At 49.2% G+C, this 19,803-nt stretch overlaps 1 protein-coding gene across 1 annotated transcript in view; it reads right to left on the bottom strand.

Annotated features, from left to right (window-relative positions):
* Positions 1–19,803, bottom strand: part of LOC142243350 (intraflagellar transport protein 70A) — a 144,879-nt gene that overhangs the window by 13,345 nt on the left and 111,731 nt on the right. Inside the window, exon 17 of the mRNA XM_075315194.1 lies at positions 10,788–10,891. Coding sequence (XP_075171309.1) covers positions 10,788–10,891 — 104 coding nt within the window. The remainder of the gene's footprint in view (positions 1–10,787; positions 10,892–19,803) is intronic.

Below are 19,803 nucleotides of genomic sequence, written 5' to 3'. Positions count from 1 at the left end.
ACAGACAGGGAAAGTGACAGAGATAGATAGACAGACAGGGAAAGAGATTGAGACAGACGGAGAAAGAGACAGAGACAGACAGGGAAAGAGACAGACAGACAAAGAGATATAGAGAGACAGAGAGATATATACACAGAGGGGGAGACAGACAGAGAATGGGAAAGAAACAGAGAGACAGTTACTATCCCGGGCGTTAATACATTCTATTTATACATTCTATCCCGGGAATGTTAATACATTCTATTTTGTTAACAACAGTTATTAACCCGGGTGTGCGTATGTATGCGTATGTGTATATGTATGTCCGGGATTGGCATCTGCACTGTTGCAGCTACAGCCACAAAATTGTGCACACTCACACGTCTGGACCCCGAGAGTGTCATAGGCTATGTTGTGAGGCGAAATTTTAACCCCGCGCGTTCCAATTTACCAATCAATTTTGCCCCTATCTACATAATGGGGAAAAAGTGAAACGAAAAGTATTGGTGGCAAATTGACAGCTGCCAGATGTGAACAAGGGGGACTTAAAAAATGAGAGCGATGGTGCCAAAGAGCATATACTGTACAGTTGCTAAGGTGGGGTCCCGACATGGGATATTCACCACACTCGGGAATATGAACACACACACACAAAATGCGCCACACACTACCACGTACTTGAACACATATACCACCCTCAGCACACATCTCACCACACATACACCAACCTCGCCACATAATCGCCCTAAACATACACAAGTCTGGTATTATCCTTCAAAAATAAAAATCTGATTAATAAGCAGCCAAACTACAAGAACAACAAATGTACCATATAGGAAATATGGCAGCTGTCAGTCACATGACCTGTCTATTATGTGTATGTGTGAGCTAATATATAGTCAGGGGGGAGGGCTTTCTGTTGCCTGGAGATTTATCAGGCTGCCAATAGCAACCAATCACAGCTCAGCTTCTATTTTGCTACAGTTAAGTAATCTGTGCTCTGATTGGTTAATATAGGCAACAAAGGGCATTCTCAGTATAACAAAGCTTGTGTGAGGTCATAGGACGTCAATTAGGATGTGTTGGTGGAAAGGCTGATGTCAGTCACATTACCTCTATGTGACAGGATATAGAAACTACAATTTAATAATTACGTTTCTATTTGTTCTGTTTTTTGTGTGCAGAATACATTTTTGTTAATACATTCTATTTTGTTAACAGCAGTTATTAACCCAGGCGAAGCCAGGTAGTACAGCTAGTAACTCTATAATGACCAGGGATTTTTTTCATCTTTATGCTTTAGTTTTTTTCCTCCTCTTTTTACAAGAGCCATAACTTTTTATTTTTCGGTTGACATAGACATATGAGGGCTTGGCTCTTGATGGATCAATTGTAGTTTTGAATATCATCATTCATTTTAGCATACAACATAGCGGAAGTGGAGGGAAAACAAACAAAAAAAACCAAAAACACACAATTTCTCTGTTGTTATTTAGGCTTTTGAATTTATGGATTCTCCAGGTGAATACGATGATGGCAATACTAATTTTGTCCAGTTTCTTTTATTTTAACAGTAGAAAAAATGTCTGACTTTTAATTAAAAAAAAAAAAAGAAGCATCATCTTTTCCTTACACCGGTAACTTTTGTATTTTTCCATCGATGGAGCCGGTTTTTGCGCCCTGAGCTGATGTGTTTATTGATACCATTCTGGGGGAGATATGATGTTACCATTGCTTTCATTGAGTTTTTTGGGGTAATGCGGTGATCGAAAAATGGCAATTTTTTATGGCGTTTTATGTTTTAAAGGGAACCTGCCACCAGTTGTTTGCCCTATAAGCTGTGGCCAGCACCAGTGGGCTCTTATATACAGCATTCTAGAATACTGTATATAAGAGCCCAGGCCGCTGTGTAGAACATAAAAAACACTTTATAATACTTACCTAAAACGATCGCTGTGGTAGATATGGCTCAAATGGGCGTCTTCGTCCTCCGCTGCCAGCACCTCCTCTTTCGGCCATTTTTGTCCTCCATCTTCTGAAGTCGTGGTGTATGACTCGTCCGACGTCATACACACTCGCCGGCATTCAGGTATTGAGCAGGCGCACTTTGATCTGCCCTGAGCAGGGCAGATCAAAGTATTGTAGTGCGCATGAGCGGGACTGGCGAGTGTGTATGAAGTAGAAAAAGTCATGCACCGCGGCTACACCTGAGGGAGGACGAAGATGGCCGAAAGAGGAGGTGCCGCCACCAGAGGACGAAGACGCCGATTTTGAGCCGCATCCACTGCAGCGACTGTTTAGGTGAGTATTATAAAGTGTTTTTTATGTTCTACACAGCGGCCTGGGCTCTTATATACAGTATTCTAGAATGCTGTATATAAGAGCCCACTGGTGCTGGCAGCAGCTTATAGGCCAAAAAAGTGATGACAGGTTCCCTTTAAAGAATTGTACATTTTCATAGACTTGACTTTTTCAGACAATACAAAATATGCTTTTTTTGTTTCTTTATTTTTTAAGGTGGGTGATGTAAACTTTAATGAATATTTTTATTTCTATTTTTTTATTATTTTTTGTAATTATTTTACATTTTGTTTAGACCACTTACGAGATTTGAGCCTAAGATTGTTCATTCACTTATACTATATACTGGAATTATTAGGTATTGCAGTATACAGTGAAGTTGCGGTTTTCCTATGGAGCTCAGCTTGTGGCTGACCTTTACAAAGTGACCAAGATCACAGAGGCTTCGAGCAGACCCCGGTTGCCATGGTAACCCATTAGGTTCCCGTGACTGCGCCCACCGGCAATGGCGTTGTTTAAATGGTGCTGCTAGAAATTGAGTGGTTAACTGGACAGCGATAAAACACACTGCAATTCCATGTAAGAAGCAGGCTCAGATCCTGGTGAAAATGGAAGTCATAGGTCGTTAAAGAGTAGTTAAAGAGAACCTGTTACTTGGAATTAATGTGTAATTTGTACCAGGGGGAAACGTTGTTCTCCAGAATTTGGTATTGTATTTCTTATGTTCCAGTTATCATTAAAGACTAGTTTTATATACAGGGATAAAGGGGCCACATCTCAGGAACGGACACAAAAGAAAGAAGCAAAAGAAAAACAACGGTAGATTGTGGAGAACAGCAGCATTTACTTCAGGTAGAAACATTACATTATTACAGAAAGTGACACGTGCTCTTTAAGCAGCTTTTTGCTATGTAATCTGAGGCAGCATGCTATATGGGTTAAAACAACAAAAAGAAGGGAATTTTGTTTACTTACCGTAAATTCCTTTTCTTCTAGCTCCAATTGGGAGACCCAGACAATTGGGTGTATAGCTATGCCTCCGGAGGCCACACAAAGTATTACACTAAAAGTGTAAAGCCCCTCCCCTTCTGCCTATACACCCCCCGTGCTCCCACGGGCTCCTCAGTTTTGGTGCAAAAGCAAGAAGGAGGAAAAAATTATAAACTGGTTTAAAGTAAATTCAATCCGAAGGAATATCGGAGAACTGAAACCATTCAACATGAACAACATGTGTACACAAAAAAACAGGGGCGGGTGCTGGGTCTCCCAATTGGAGCTAGAAGAAAAGGAATTTACGGTAAGTAAACAAAATTCCCTTCTTCTTTGTCGCTCCATTGGGAGACCCAGACAATTGGGACGTCCAAAAGCAGTCCCTGGGTGGGTAAATAATACCTCATAATAGAGCCGTAACGGCTCCGTCCTACAGGTGGGCAACCGCCGCCTGAAGGACTCGCCTACCTAGGCTGGCATCTGCCGAAGCATAGGTATGCACCTGATAGTGTTTCGTGAAAGTGTGCAGGCTCGACCAGGTAGCTGCCTGACACACCTGCTGAGCCGTAGCCTGGTGCCGCAAGGCCCAGGACGCTCCCACGGCCCTGGTAGAATGGGCCTTCAGCCCTGAGGGAACCGGAAGCCCCGAGGAACGATAAGCTTCGAGAATTGGTTCCTTGATCCACCGAGCCAGGGTTGATTTGGAAGCTTGTGTCCCTTTACGCTGGCCAGCGACAAGGACAAAGAGTGCATCCGAGCGGCGCAGGGGCGCCGTACGAGAAATGTAGAATCTGAGTGCTCTCACCAGATCTAACAAGTGCAAATCCTTTTCACATTGGTGAACTGGATGAGGACAAAAAGAGGGTAAGGAGATATCCTGATTGAGATGAAAAGGGATACCACCTTAGGGAGAAATTCCGGAACCGGACGCAGAACCACCTTGTCCTGGTGAAACACCAGGAAAGGGGCTTTGCATGACAACGCTGCTAGCTCAGACACTCTCCGAAGTGAAGTGACTGCTACTAGGAAAACCACTTTCTGCGAAAGGCTTGCGAGAGAAATATCCCTCATTGGCTCGAACGGTGGTTTCTGAAGAACCATCAGCACCCTGTTCAGATCCCAGGGTTCTAACGGACGCTTGTAAGGAGGGACGATGTGACAAACCCCCTGCAGGAACGTGCGTACCTGTGGAAGTCTGGCCAGGCGCTTCTGAAAAAACACAGAGAGCGCAGAGACTTGTCCCTTAAGGGAGCCGAGCGACAAACCCTTTTCCAATCCGGATTGAAGAAAGGACAGAAAAGTGGGCAAGGCAAATGGCCAGGGAGAAAAACCCTGAGCAGAGCACCACGACAGGAATATTTTCCACGTCCTGTGGTAGATCTTGGCGGACGTTGGTTTCCTAGCCTGTCTCATAGTGGCAATGACCTCTTGAGATAATCCTGAAGACGCTAAGATCCAGGACTCAATGGCCACACAGTCAGGTTGAGGGCCGCAGAATTCAGATGGAAAAACGGCCCTTGAGACAGCAAGTCTGGTCGGTCTGGTAGTGCCCACGGTTGGCCGACCGTGAGATGCCACAGATCCGGGTACCACGACCTCCTCGGCCAGTCTGGAGCGACGAGGATGGCGCGGCGGCAGTCGGCCCTGATCTTGCGTAACACTCTGGGCAACAGTGCCAGAGGAGGAAACACATAAGGGAGTTGAAACTGCGACCAATCCTGAACTAAGGCGTCTGCCGCCAGAGCTCTGTGATCGTGAGATCGTGCCATGAATGCCGTGACCTTGTTGTTGTGCCGGGACGCCATTAGGTCGACGTCCGGCATCCCCCAGCGGCAACAGATCTCCTGAAACACGTCCGGGTGAAGGGACCATTCCCCTGCGTCCATGCCCTGGCGACTGAGAAAGTCTGCTTCCCAGTTTTCCACGCCCGGGATGTGAACTGCGGAGATGGTGGAGGCCGTGGCTTCCACCCACATCAAAATCCGCCGGACTTCCTGGAAGGCTTGCCGACTGCGTGTTCCGCCTTGGTGGTTGATGTAAGCCACCGCTGTGGAGTTGTCCGACTGAATTCGGATCTGCTTGCCTTCCAGCCACTGCTGGAACGCTTTTAGGGCAAGATACACTGCCCTGATCTCCAGAACATTGATCTGAAGTGAGGACTCTTGCTGAGTCCACGTACCCTGAGCCCTGTGGTGGAGAAAGACTGCTCCCCACCCTGACAGACTCGCGTCCGTCGTGACCACCGCCCAGGATGGGGGTAGGAAGGATTTCCCCTTCGATAATGAAGTGGGAAGCAGCCACCACCGAAGGGAAGCTTTGGTTGCCTGAGAGAGGGAGACGTTCCTGTCGAGGGACGTCGGCTTCCTGTCCCATTTGCGTAGGATGTCCCATTGAAGAGGACGCAGGTGAAACTGCGCGAAAGGGACTGCCTCCATTGCTGCCACCATCTTCCCCAGGAAGTGCATGAGGCGCCTCAGGGGGTGTGACTGACCTTGAAGGAGAGATTGCAACCCTGTCTGCAGTGACCGCTGTTTGTTCAGCGGAAGCTTCACTATCGCTGAGAGAGTATGAAACTCCATGCCAAGATATGTCAGCGATTGGACCGGTGTCAGATTTGACTTTGGAAAATTGATGATCCACCCGAAACTCTGGAGAGTCTCCAGAGTAACGTTGAGGCTGTGTTGGCATGCCTCTTGAGAGGGTGCCTTGACCAGCAGATCGTCCAAGTAAGGGATCACCGAGTGACCCTGAGAGTGGAGGACCGCAACTACTGTAGCCATGACCTTGGTGAAAACCCGTGGGGCTGTCGCCAGGCCGAACGGCAGTGCCGCGAACTGAAGGTGTTCGTCTCCTATGGCGAAGCGCAGGAAGCGCTGATGCTCTGGAGCAATCGGTACGTGGAGATAAGCATCTTTGATATCGATCGATGCAAGGAAATCTCCTTGGGACATTGAGGCGATGACGGAGCGGAGGGATTCCATCCGGAACCGCCTGGTCTTTACGTGTTTGTTGAGCAGTTTTAGGTCCAGGACAGGACGGAAAGACCCGTCCTTCTTTGGAACCACAAACAGGTTGGAGTAAAAACCTTGACCCTGTTGCTGAAGAGGAACCGGGACCACCACTCCTTCTGCCTTCAGAGTGCCCACCGCCTGCAGAAGAGCATCGGCTCGCTCGGGAGGCGGAGATGTTCTGAAGAATCGAGTCGGAGGACGAGAGCTGAACTCTATCCTGTAACCGTGAGACAGAATGTCTCTCACCCAACGGTCTTTTACCTGTGGCAGCCAGGTGTCGCAAAAGCGGGAGAGCTTGCCACTGACCGAGGATGCGGTGTGAGGAGGCCGTAAGTCATGAGGAAGCCGCCTTGGTAGCGGCACCTCCGGCGGTCTTTTTAGGGCGTGACTTAGACCGCCATGAATCGGAGTTCCTCTGATCCTTCTGAGGCCTTTTGGACGAGGAGAATTGGGACCTGCCCGCACCCCGAAAGGACCGAAACCTCGACTGTCCCCTCCTCTGTTGGGGTATGTTTGGTTTGGCCTGGGGTAAGGATGTTTCCTTTCCCTTGAATTGTTTGATGATTTCATCCAATCTCTCACCAAACAAACGGTCGCCAGAAAATGGCAAACTGGTTAAGCACTTTTTGGAAGCCGAATCTGCCTTCCATTCCCGTAGCCACAAGGCCCTGCGTATTGCCACCGAATTGTCGGCTGCAACCGCCGTACGGCTCGCAGAGTCCAGGACAGCATTAATAGCGTAGGACGCAAATGCCGACGTTTGAGAGGTTATGGACGCCACTTGCGGCGCAGACGTACGTGTGAGTGCGTCAATTTGCGCTTGACCCGCTGAGATAGCTTGGAGTGCCCAAACGGCTGCGAATGCTGGAGCAAAAGACGCGCCGATAGCTTCATAGATGGATTTCAACCAGAGCTCCATCTGTCTGTCAGTGGCATCCTTGAGTGAAGCCCCATCTTCAACTGCAACTATGGATCTAGCCGCCAGTCTGGAGATTGGAGGATCCACCTTGGGACACTGAGTCCAGCCCTTGACCACGTCAGGGGGGAAGGGATAACGTGTATCCTTAAGGCGCTTGGAAAAACGCTTATCTGGACAAGCTCTGTGTTTCTGGACTGCCTCTCTGAAGTCAGAGTGGTCCAGAAACATACTCGTTGTACGCTTGGGAAACCTGAAACGGAATTTCTCCTGCTGAGAAGCTGACTCCTCTACTGGAGGAGCTGAGGGAGAAATATCCAACATTTGATTGATGGACGCGATAAGATCATTCACTATGGCGTCCCCATCAGGAGTATCAAGGTTGAGAGCGGCCTCAGGATCAGAATCCTGATCAGCTACCTCCGCTTCATCATACAGAGAGTCCTCCCGCTGAGACCCTGAACAATGTGATGATGTCGAGGGAATTTCCCAGCGAGCTCGCTTAGGCGGTCTGGGGCTGCGGTCCGTGTCAGAGACCTCACCCTGGGATCTATGAGACACCCCGGGAGGACATTGTTGTTCCAACTGAGGGGGACCAGGGAGCAATGATTCCACAGTGCCCATGGTCTGAGATACCGGTATGGACTGCAAGGCTTCTAGTATCTTAGCCATAGTCTCAGAAAGTCTGTCAGTAAAAACTGCAAACTCCGTCCCTGTCACCTGGACAGTGTTAGCAGGTGGTTCCCCCTGGGCCACCCTTAGCAGAGGCTCCGGCTGAGTAAGTGCCACAGGGGCCGAGCATTGCACACAATGAGGGTCAGTGGAACCTGCCGGCAGTATAGCCGTACATGCGACGCAGGCAGCATAGTAAGCCTGTGCTTTGGCACCCTTGCTTCTTGTGGACGACATGCTGTTGTCTCCTCTGAGCAATCGAGGAGGGTATATAGCCAAAAATCAACCGTGCACCATACAGTGTAAAGTATAGCCTATAATCATATAATCTATAAGTACACTTCTGCACTAGTGGGGCCAGCACCTCAGGTGCTGCTTACCGCCCGCTCAAAGCGGTTGTGTGGTCACCAGAATCCCTGCCTGGGTCTCCCCGAGCTTGTCTCCCCTCTCCAGCGTCAGAAGAGCTGACAGGAATGGCTGCCGGCGTCCTGAGGAGAGGAGGGGGCCGTGGGCGTGCCCAAGAAAGTGCGGGAATCTGGTGCCCCACTGTGCACAGTGAGGGGGGTGGAGTATGCAAAGCATGTTCCAGCCCTCAGTGCTGACGTCCTGTACAGCGTCCCGCCCTTCCCCTGACTGGCAGGCCTGGGGGCGGGAAAAAAGTGAGACTAGGCCGCAAAAGCCGGGGACTAAAGTTATAAGCGCGGCCGGCGTATAAGCGCGGTCGGCGCGGTAGTCCCCGGCGTACTAACATTCCCAGCCGCGCTGCAGTGTGAAATGGCAGCGCGCGGTCAGCGCGGTAGTCCCCAGTAAACTAACACACCCAGCCACGCTGCAGTGTGTGATGGCACAAGCGCGGTCAGCGCTGCGGTCCCCGGCGCACTAACACACCCAGCAATGCTGGAGTGTTTCTGTGCGCGGTCCCCACGGGGACACAGAGTACCTCAAAGTAGCAGGGCCTTGTCCCTGACGATACTCGGCTCCTTATCCAGCAGAGTCCCCAGGAGCTGTGGATGGAGCACGGTCTCAGTGCCTGGAGACCGATTAGGATCCCACTTCACCCAGAGCCCTAAAGGGGATGGGGAAGGAAAACAGCATGTGGGCTCCAGCCTCCGTACCCGCAATGGATACCTCAACCTTAACAACACCGCCGACAAGAGTGGGGTGAGAAGGGAGCATGCTGGGGGCCCTGTTATGGGCCCTCTTTTCTTCCATCCGACATAGTCAGCAGCTGCTGCTGACTAAGCTGTGGAGCTATGCGTGGATGTCTGCCTCCTTCGCACAAAGCATGAAAACTGAGGAGCCCGTGGGAGCACGGGGGGTGTATAGGCAGAAGGGGAGGGGCTTTACACTTTTAGTGTAATACTTTGTGTGGCCTCCGGAGGCATAGCTATACACCCAATTGTCTGGGTCTCCCAATGGAGCGACAAAGAAAACAACTATGCCTCTCTTTAGCAAAATACAAGTCATCAAGCACCAATATCACGGAGCAACAAATATGCCAAAAAAAAGGGGGATATGGCATTAAAAATGTCTCCCCAAAACATATTTTGTGGAATCTACTCCTACAGATCACATTCCCACAGGCACATTACCTTGAGATAACCACCAGACGAAACGCGCGTTGGGTTCCTAGCGGTCTCTAGGGGGACTTCTCTCATCTACCATGGGTAAACTAATGCGGGCGTCACACAAGACGATCTATCGTGCGATGCATCGTCGGGGTCATGTGACAAACATCCGGCATCGTTCACGACGTCGGCTCGTGTGACACCTCCGAGCGACGCAGAATCGGTCACAAATCGTGAATCATATACACGTCGCTTATTTTTAAAAAATTGTTTATTTTTCATGGCGCCAGTTGTTCATCGTACCCGGGGTAGCACACACTGCACTGTGGGACACCCCGGGAACGATGAACACAGGTTACCTGCGTCCTGCGGCACCCGCCGGCTATGCGGAAGGAAAGAGGTGAGCGGGATGTTTACGTCCCGCTCATCTCCGCCCGTCCACTTCTATTGGCCCGCGGCTGTGTAATGTCGCTGTGACGTCAAACGCCCCACCCCCTTCAGGAAGAGGATGTTCGCCGCCCACAGCGAGTTCGTTCGGGAGGTAAGTACGTGTGACAGCGGTTTAACGACCTTGTGCGACACGGGCAGCGATTTGCCCGTGACGCACAAACGATGGGGGCGGGTGCGATCGCTTGTGCGATCGCACGATAGATCGTACCGTGTGACGCCCGCATTACACTATGATATTTGTATGTATACTTACTGAGTGGGATTTTCTGATGTCTCTTTACTGCAGTATTTAAGTGCATTAAAAAATTCAATTGATGTCATATCTCAGTCAGTGATTTATTCACTTTGTTTAACATATGTCCCATGTTTTAGATTATTTATTTCCTCCTAAGATTCCCATCCCCCACTAGTGGGATTTATGTCTGACATTTCCTCTGTGAAGAAACTTTATCCATATTATTGCTGTTTATAATTGCTATATTCCTGTAATTTTGAATAAAATATTTATTTTTTAATCCAGGTGTTACTTTTGTGTTATTAAGCCTCACTTTATCAGGCTGTGTCTTTTCGCTTACTTAAACTAAACACTTTATCACCTAGTGATAATCATTGCTGGACTACAATGTCACGCACACAGCAGCCCGGCACGCCCACTCCTCTGATTGACACCTCACTGTCAATGTACACCCTCTATTGAGAGTCTGGTGTGAGTGGGGCAGCTCTCTCAGCTCTGTTGCTTTTCTAAATTTAAAAGTTTTGATGGTGTCAGAACGGCTGCAGCCAGTAATCTAAGTGATACATTGTTGGATTCAGAGTCTCTTTTCCTACATCATGCTGATTGAGGTAACAAAAATCTGCTGACAGATTGCCTTTAAAGCTAAGTGCTTTATGTTCACTTACCCAATAACTAAGTTAACGATGCAGAGGTGGTAGATTTTCTTATCTGGGTAGTCATAAGCAATCTGCTCTTCTTCTTTTTCTATCTTCCTCATAAATTCTTCAGCCTAGATAAATAATTGACAAATGAGTCCAAATAAATTTTCTTGCTTAGTGAACGGTCAATATTGTATAACTTGTTAAATAACTGACTTGAATGAATACCAATAGAAATACATAAGGCTACTTTCTCACTTGCGTTGGACGGCTTCCGTTGCTATCCGCAGCCTTGAGGAATTACGGTAACCGTTGCAGGAAACAGTTATATTCCTCATAGACTTCTTTTAGCTACGGATAGCAACGGATGGTCTTGTGTTGCATCCGCTGCACGACGCAGCGTCGTTATTTTGACGCTGCGTCGGGCAGAAGGAACGCAGCATGTAACTTTTTTGAGCGGCGGAAACCTTTATTTTTCACTGCGCATGCTCATTTTTTTTTTTTTTTTTTAAATCACAGAAACTTTATTTTGTTTCTTGGTGGCCGAACGTTCAGCTGAGCGCCCGGCCGCCGACATGTGAGAGCTCTCAGCTGAGCGCCCGGCCGCCGGCTATTGAGAGCTCTCAGCTGAGCGCCCGGCCGCCGGCATGTGAGAGCTCTCAGCTGAGCGCCCGGCCGCCGGCATGTGAGAGCTCTCAGCTGAGCGCCCGGCCGCCGGCATGTGAGAGCTCTCAGCTGAGCGCCCGGCCGCCGGCATGTGAGAGCTCTCAGCTGAGCGCCCGGCCGCCGGCATGTGAGAGTGCTCAGCTGAGCGCCCGGCCGCCGGCATGTGAGAGCTCTCAGCTAAATGCCCGGCAGCCGGCTATTGAGAGCTCTCAGCTGAACGCCCGGCAGCCGGCTATTGAGAGCTCTCAGCTGAACACCAGGCAGCCGGCTATTGAGAGCGATCAGCTTAGCGCCCGGCCGCCGGGTGATCAGCTGATCATTCACAATAGTCTGCTGCCGGTAAAACTGTAAAGAAGAAAAATAAAAAAATAAAAAAAAGCTTTCCGTTGTTTTGTACGATCCGTTGCATCCGTTGTGCCATTATATGCAACACATCCGTTGCATCTGTCACACATCGCAATGCAACGGATGCCGTTCAACGCAAGTGTGAAACTAGCCTAAAAGATCCATATATGTACAACAACTTTCGAATGTTTCCATTTTACAAAAATATAATCTGTATCTATCAATTCAGTCATGTCTGACCCTTGGTTACTATGTGGGCCAATTCTAGCAAGCTTTTGTATTCCAAAGCTTGTGTATTTTCTGTATCATTCTTGATGATACCAGTCAAATACCAGATTTGGTGTCCCCTGTTTCCTTTTACTCCTGAAAATTTCAAGTAGCATCTTCCTTTTCTAGTGAATTTGCCCTCATCACATATCCAAAACTGGTCAGTTTCTGTCAGGTGATCTTTCCTTCCAGAAACAATTCTGGGATTATAAGAGCAAGAACATCTTTGTTGGTGATCCTAGCGGTCTATGAGATTCTTGGAAGTCTCCAGCATCACAGCTCAAAGGCATCAAATTTATACAGTGCCTACAAGTAGTCTTCAACCCCCTGCAGATTTAGCAGGTTTGATAAGATGCAAATACGTTAGAGCCTGCAAACTTCAAACAAGAGCAGGATTTATTAACAGATGCATAAATCTTACAAACCAACAAGTTATGTTGCTCAGTTAAATTTTAATACATTTTCAACATAAAAGTGTGGGTCAATTATTATTCAAGCCCTAGGTTTAATATTTTGTGGAATAACCCTTGTTTGCAATTACAGCTAATAATCGTCTTTTATAAGACCTGATCAGGCCGGCACAGGTCTCTGGAGTTATCTTGGCCCACTCCTCCATGCAGATCTTCTCCAAGTTATCTAGGTTCTTTGGATGTCTCATGTGGACTTTAATCTTGAGCTCCTTCCACAAGTTTTCAATTGTGTTAAGGTCAGGAGACTGACTAGGCCACTGCAACACCTTGATTTTTTCCCTCTTGAACCAGGCCTTGGTTTTCTTGGCTGTGTGCTTTGGGTCGTTGTCTTGTTGGAAGATGAAATGACAACCCATCTTAAGATCCTTGATGGAGGAGCGGAGGTTCTTGGCCAAAATCTCCAGGTAGGCCGTGCTATCCATCTTCCCATGGATGCGGACCAGATGGCCAGGCCCCTTGGCTGAGAAACAGCCCCACAGCATGATGCTGCCACCACCACCACCATGCTTGACTGTAGGGATGGTATTCTTGGGGTCGTATGCAGTGCCATCCAGTCTCCAAACATCACGTGTGTGGTTGGCACCAAAGATCTTGATCTTGGTCTCATCAGACCAGAGAACCTTGAACCAGTCTGTCTCAGAGTCCTCCAAGTGATCATGAGCAAACTGTAGACGAGCCTTGACATGACGCTTTGAAAGTAAAGGTACCTTACGGGCTCGTCTGGAACGGAGACCATTGCGGTGGAGTACGTTACTTATGGTATTGACTGAAACCAATGTCCCCACTGCCATGAGATCTTCCCGGAGCTCCTTCCTTCTTGTCCTTGGGTTAGCCTTGACTCTTCGGACAAGCCTGGCCTCGGCACGGGTGGAAACTTTCAAAGGCTGTCCAGGCCGTGGAAGGCTAACAGTAGTTCCATAAGCCTTCCACTTCCGGATGATGCTCCCAACAGTGGAGACAGGTAGGCCCAACTCCTTGGAAAGGGTTTTGTACCCCTTGCCAGCCTTGTGACCCTCCACGATCTTGTCTCTGATGGCCTTGGAATGCTCCTTTGTCTTTCCCATGTTGACCAAGTATGAGTGCTGTTCACAAGTTTGGGGAGGGTCTTAATTAGTCAGAAAAGGCTGGAAAAAGAGATAATTAATCCAAACATGTGAAGCTCATTGTTCTTTGTGCCTGAAATACTTCTTAATACTTTAGGGGAACCAAACAGAATTCTTGTGGTTTGACCGGTTGAATAATAAATGACCCTCTGAATAAACTTTTCACAATTTAAAAAAAAAAAAAAATAAAAAAAGAAATAACATTCTTTTTTTGCTGCAGTGCATTTCACACTTCCAGGCTGATCTACAGTCCAAATGTCACAATGCCAAGTTAATTCCGAATGTGTAAACCTGCTAAGGCTATGTGCGCACTTACCGGATTTTGCCGCGGATTTTCCGCGGATTTGCTGCATGTTTCGCTGCAGAAAATCTCTGCAGTGAATCACCAGCAAATCCTATGGAGAAAAAAAATCCTGTGCGCACTGGGCGGAATTTGACAGCTGCATGTTTTGCTGCGGGAATCCCGCAGCAAAAACAAGTGCATGTCACTTCTTTTCCGCACATCGCTGCGGGATTTCACTCCATTGACTCCAATGTTAATCATGAAATCCCGCAGGGAATAACGCAGGCAGCAAATTCTGTGCGGTTCACTGCGTTTTCCTGCGTTATTCCCTGCGGTATTTCGCGGTTTACGTCCGGTAATGTACATCGCTTGTCTGCGGTTTGCAGGGAAGTGATGTCATTACAGGAAGAGGAAGCAAAGCAGAGACTAAACACAAACACATCACACACACATAGACACATCACAGACACAGATAGACATCACAGACACATAGAACACACATAGAAAGAAAACGGAAATATAGAAAACAAAGAACGTGGGCTCCGCTGCATATTTACCTTCCAGCCAAGGTAAGCACACAGCGGCGGCCCGGTATTCTCAGGCTGGGGAGGGAGAGGGGCAGGGTTAATGTCCCCCGCCTCACTCCCCCTCCGGCAGCCGAGAATATCAGCCGCAGCTGCCCCGGCACTGTCGCATCCATTATGCGGCAGCACCGGCGTGTCCCCGGCTCTTCTTGCCGCCGTGTAGCAGTGGCAGCAAGGTAATACAAGGGGTTAATGATGGTGGGGGACCACCGCCATTAACTCCAGGCTTGATCATGGCAGCGTCTATGTGACAGCTGACATGATCAACCCGTAAGTAAAGTGAAAAAAACCACACCGAAAAATCCTTTATTTTAAATAAAACAAACAAGCCTCGTTCACCATTTTATTAACCCCTCCCGCACCAAAGCTCCGGCGTAATCCACCGCTCCGGCGTAATCCACAGGTCCTGCGCTGCTTACATCCAGCCGCGACTGTCACAGACACAGCGCTGAATGAAAGCAGCAGACAGCAGAGGTAATTACCGGACATTTCCCATGGCCGGTAATGTGAACTCACTGCCGACCGTGAGAAATGCAGCGATCTGTCATCTATCTATCTATCCCTCTGTCTGTCTATCTATCTATCCCTCTATCTATTCTTCTGTCTACTATCTCAGAATTAAATGACTTTTTTTTTTTTTTTTTTATTCAATGTGCTTTATTGCATTGAATGCAATAAAGCACATCCCAACCCGCACGCGGCAAAACCGCGGCAATACCGCAAATAATACCGCGGTAAAACCGCAGCAAACCGCGGCAAACCGCATGCGGTTTTCGGGTGCGGTTTCCCGCGGTTTTTTACCGCGGGTGCGGTAATCTTTGAGAGCATGCGGAATTTTCTCAAGAAAATTCCATTTCCCAGTGCGCACATAGCCTTAATCTGCAGGGGGTTGAATACTTCTTGTAAGCACTGTATATATTTTAGCCATACTGAGAAGTACAAGCAGTTACTTATTCATCATGAAGTAACAATAAGGAGGCATATGATTATATCCTTAATTATTATGCAGCAGGACAACTACCCCAATCATACAAAGAATGCCATTAACCCCTTCAGCCCCAGAGCGGTTTCCGTTTTTTTTGCTCCCCTTCTTTTGAGAGCCATAACTTTTTTATTTTTCCGTCAATCTTGCCATATGAGGGCTTGTTTTTTGCGGGATAAGTTGTACTTTTAAATGAAACCATAAGTTTTACCATATGGTGTACTGGAAAATAGCAAAAAAATTCCAAGTGTGGAAAAACTGCAAAATTGCACATTAGTTTTTGGGATATTTTATTCACCGTGTTCACTATATGGTAAACATGATGTATTGTTGTGATGCCCAAGATCGGCGCGAGTTTGTAGACTACCAAACATGTATAGGTTTCCTTGTATCTAAGGGGTTAAAAAAAATTCACAAGCTTGTCCAATAAAAAGTGGCGTATGTTTCTCTGACGCCTCATTGGGGGACACAGGACCATGGACCATGGGTGTTATGCTGCCTATCCATAGGAGGACACTAAGTAGATGCAAAAGCATAGCTCGTCCTCTGCAGTATACACCCCATGGCCGGGCCAGGCCAGGCAACCTCAGTTTTAGCTTAGTGTCTATAGGAGGCACATCTCTGCAGACTACTGCAGCAAGTACTTTTTGTTTTTAGAGGGCGACGGTTCCTTCGGGGACCGATCTCCCAAAACCATCAACAGGCGGGAACGCGGAGTGTTGCCTCCCCGTACCACCTCCTGCGACACTGGATCCTGGGCTGTTACTCACTGGACGACAGGTCTCATGGCACTGATTTTCCAGAGCCCAGAGCAGATGAAAACTTCCTCAGCCCCTCTTGCAGGCTCTGAGTTGATATTCGCTCCGCACCAGCGTGACCAGACTGCCATCTCCACAGGAGTTGAGGTGAAATCATTCCGATTTTTCCAGAGCCCCAGAGCATTCCTCAGTCCCTCTGGCAGGCTCTGAGTTGATATACGTTCTGTGACCGGGCACAGCAGGCGTAAGAATCTGCACACTGGCTCCCTGACAGGAAACTGGAGCAAAGGCCACACTGACTGGATGCACATGGGCTGTGATTGCAGACACCTGCAGAGCATTCCACCTGTGGCGGGGGGAGGGGACAACTCCCTGGACTAAGTGTACCCGCAGCTGCGGTACACTTATAGAGGTTTTGCTGTCCGCCATTGTTGTACAGGGCTGGAGGGGGGAAGGGGAGTCCCTTCCCACCATTTTTTTTGTTTATTATATTTTCTCATGCCTTCTTGTCAAAGCTAAGCCCTGCCCCCTACGACACTCGATAAGCCACGCTCCCTCACGAAAGCGCGAGTAACCCTCCTCACACAGGATCTACAGAGCATTGCTCCCTCTTGTGATCAGAGCCTGTGGGCATCTCTCAGAGCTGGCTTCCTCCTTCCCACAGGAACTGTGACGCAGGAGGGGGAAAGGGTCATCAGGGTTCTGGATGAGTTATAGCCTCACTTACATATTAACTCTGCAGAGCATTACTCCCTCATTACAATCAGCGTTTGTGGCTCATCAGCCAGGGGCTGCAGTCACATGTTTTATGCCCTGCACAACTACAGCAACAACTATAAGACTATTAATGTATCCTGCCACGCTGAGCTACTAGGGGATGTGAGCACCTCTTCCTTCTGTGAGTCCGGTGCCTTTGTAGCCCCCCCCGCCACCACTGCAGCAACCGCTGCCAGCCCAGAGCCTACGGCTCCCAGTCCCCCAGAATGGGCACAGTTCCCAGTACCTGGTGCTGGCTATGCAACATAGTCCTACACCCCTCGGGGCCCCTGGACAGAACGCAGCCTGATGACACCTCTATAGAGGGTCCTTCTGATAAGAATCAGCCCTCTGCTTCACCGGTTGCAGATCAGAAAAAGGGCATGACCCCCATGTGTCTCCCTCTGGGGTTCACAGATGGGGTTCTCCCACATGTTCCGCGGTGTCTGAGGAGCCGGAGGAAGGGGAATGATGTTTGTAACGGGATGATTCCTTGGTTTCAACCTCTACGAGCGATCAAGCTGCGATGGACTCCCTTATTGCAGCAATCTACCAAAACTCTGCATGTGGAAGATCTCCCATCCACTACTACTGACCCTGCGGTCTCCTTTAAAAGGGTGAAGAAACTTCAAAAAAAAAAAAAGAGCTTTTTGACGCCGCTTCGGTATCCGTAAACTCATGGAGTCCCGGTACCCCTTTGGCTTAGCTGTCTCTAAGGGCTGGGCCGATCCGGCCTCGGTGGACCCTCACCCGGCTTCTGCCTGCCTGAAGGACCCTCCTGTCTTTTACTTGATGAATCCTCCTTCAAGGACCCGACAGGCAGACAAGTGGAGCAGCTCGATCGCTCTGCCTCGAGGCCGCGGGTCCCTCTCCCCTTCCGTGTGGGTCGCACAGGCACCAGGACTACCAGTTTTCCTCAGACCCTCACAGATGTAACTGTTCACATTGCTGCGGTGGCGAAGTACCTCATGCAGGCCTCCCTCGGCGCTGCTACCTGCGCAGTTATTGCCGCCTCAAACACCATAGCCATCCGTAAGGCCCTCTCGTTCCGATAATGGAGAGTGGACTCGGTCTCTAAGAAGCCTCTCACAGTACTCCTTTCCAGACCGATGGTTTGCCGATCGTCTGGACAGGCTCTTTTTTTTGTCTGACGCCACGGGAGGAAAAGAGTACCTCTCTCCCCCAACTCTAGCCCAGGATGTTTTTTACTAGACACGCAGGGCCCGACCTTCTCAGCCCTCCCCGAGTCCACCTCGTCCTGGCAGTCTAGACAAAGACCGAGAAGTCTCGTCCTTCTCCATCTGGGCCGCCGCCTCAGACCACAAATGGGTGTGATACCTTGTGTCTTCCGGTTACCACAGTGAATTCTGGACCCGATCCACTGGTCAGTCTTTTCTCTCAAACCCCCCCAAACGCTCCAAAACACCACGAGGCCTTCTCCTCAGCAATCCACTCCCTCCAAACGGCGGGGGTGATGGTATCTGTTCCGGACGGCGAGAGGTTCAAGGCTATACCTATCGTGGTCACCAAAGAAAGACGGGTCAGTTCGTCCCATCCTGGACCTCTAACACCTGAGCAAACATGTGCACGTAAGGAGATTCAGGATGGACTTCCTAGGGTCCATTATTACCTTTATGGTCGAAGGAGAATTCCTTGCTTCCCTAGCTATCAGGGACGCGTACCTGCACATACCCATCGCTCCAGATCACCAAAAGTTTCTCCGCTTCGCGGTTCAGGACTTCTTATTTTCATTTGTGGCCCTACCCTCGGCTCTGCCACAGCACCAAGGGTCTTAACTAAGGTCATGGCGGCCGCCATGAGTGCCCTTCACGCCAGGAGAGTGGCTGTTCTGCCTTGCTTGGATGACCTCCTCATCAAGGGATCAACCAGCATGCAGATCTCTGTGGGCACCCTATCCCGCTTAGGGCGGCTTCTGACTCCAGTCAAATCATCCCCGGTCGCGTCAAAATCAGTCACCTCCCTGGGCATGTCCCTGGACACTCTTCGGGGCTTGATATTTCTCCCTCAAGTCAAGGCGACCGCTCTACAACAAGCGGTACACTGCCCTCTACGTACTCCTGTCACTTCATACGATTCAGTATGAGAGTGCTAGGTACGATAGCGGCGGCTATAGCGGCAGTGCTGCTCGCTTAGCCACACCACCGCCCACTGCAGCTTGCGCTTCTAGCTGCCTGAGACAAGAGCCCCTTTTCCTTGGACGAACTTTTCACCTGACGCCTTCAGTCAGGTATGCGCTTTACTGGTGGCTTCAGTCCTCTTTCATATCGAGAAGGAGTTTTTCTCCCCCAAGTGGACTGGCTACTCCTGACCACAGACGCCAGCCTCTTAGTCTGGGGAGCAGCGTACTGGCTCCACACTGCTTCGGGACGTTGGACACCCCAGGAGTCTTCCCTTCCCAGAAATCATCCTGAAAATCAGCGTGATCTTCTCGCGCTCAGGTCATTCCCCTTTTCTGCTAGCAGGTCGTTTGATTCGGGTCCAATTGAACAATGCAACAGCTGTGGCCTATGTCAATCAGCAGGGAGGTATCAGCAGCAAGACAGCTTATCTCGAGGTCCTCAGGATCCTCACCTGGACCGAATCGACAGGGGTCTGTGTGTTCAACGTTACACATACCGGGAGTAGAAAACTGGGTGGCGGACCTTCTAAGTCGCCAAGGCCTGGCCGCCGGAGAGTGGGTTCTCCACCCAGAAGTGTTCCCACACATCTGCACTCACTGGAGTACACCAGACGTGGAATGAATGGTGCTCTACAAATAAATAATAATAAATAATAATAATCTAATGGCCTCAAGGTTGAACACAAAGG

Source organism: Anomaloglossus baeobatrachus, chromosome 6 (genome assembly GCF_048569485.1).
Source record: "Anomaloglossus baeobatrachus isolate aAnoBae1 chromosome 6, aAnoBae1.hap1, whole genome shotgun sequence".
Taxonomy (NCBI): Eukaryota; Metazoa; Chordata; class Amphibia; order Anura; family Aromobatidae; genus Anomaloglossus; species Anomaloglossus baeobatrachus.
The sequence above is the reverse complement of the archived record's forward strand: the minus strand, read 5'-3'. Positions and strand labels throughout refer to the sequence as shown.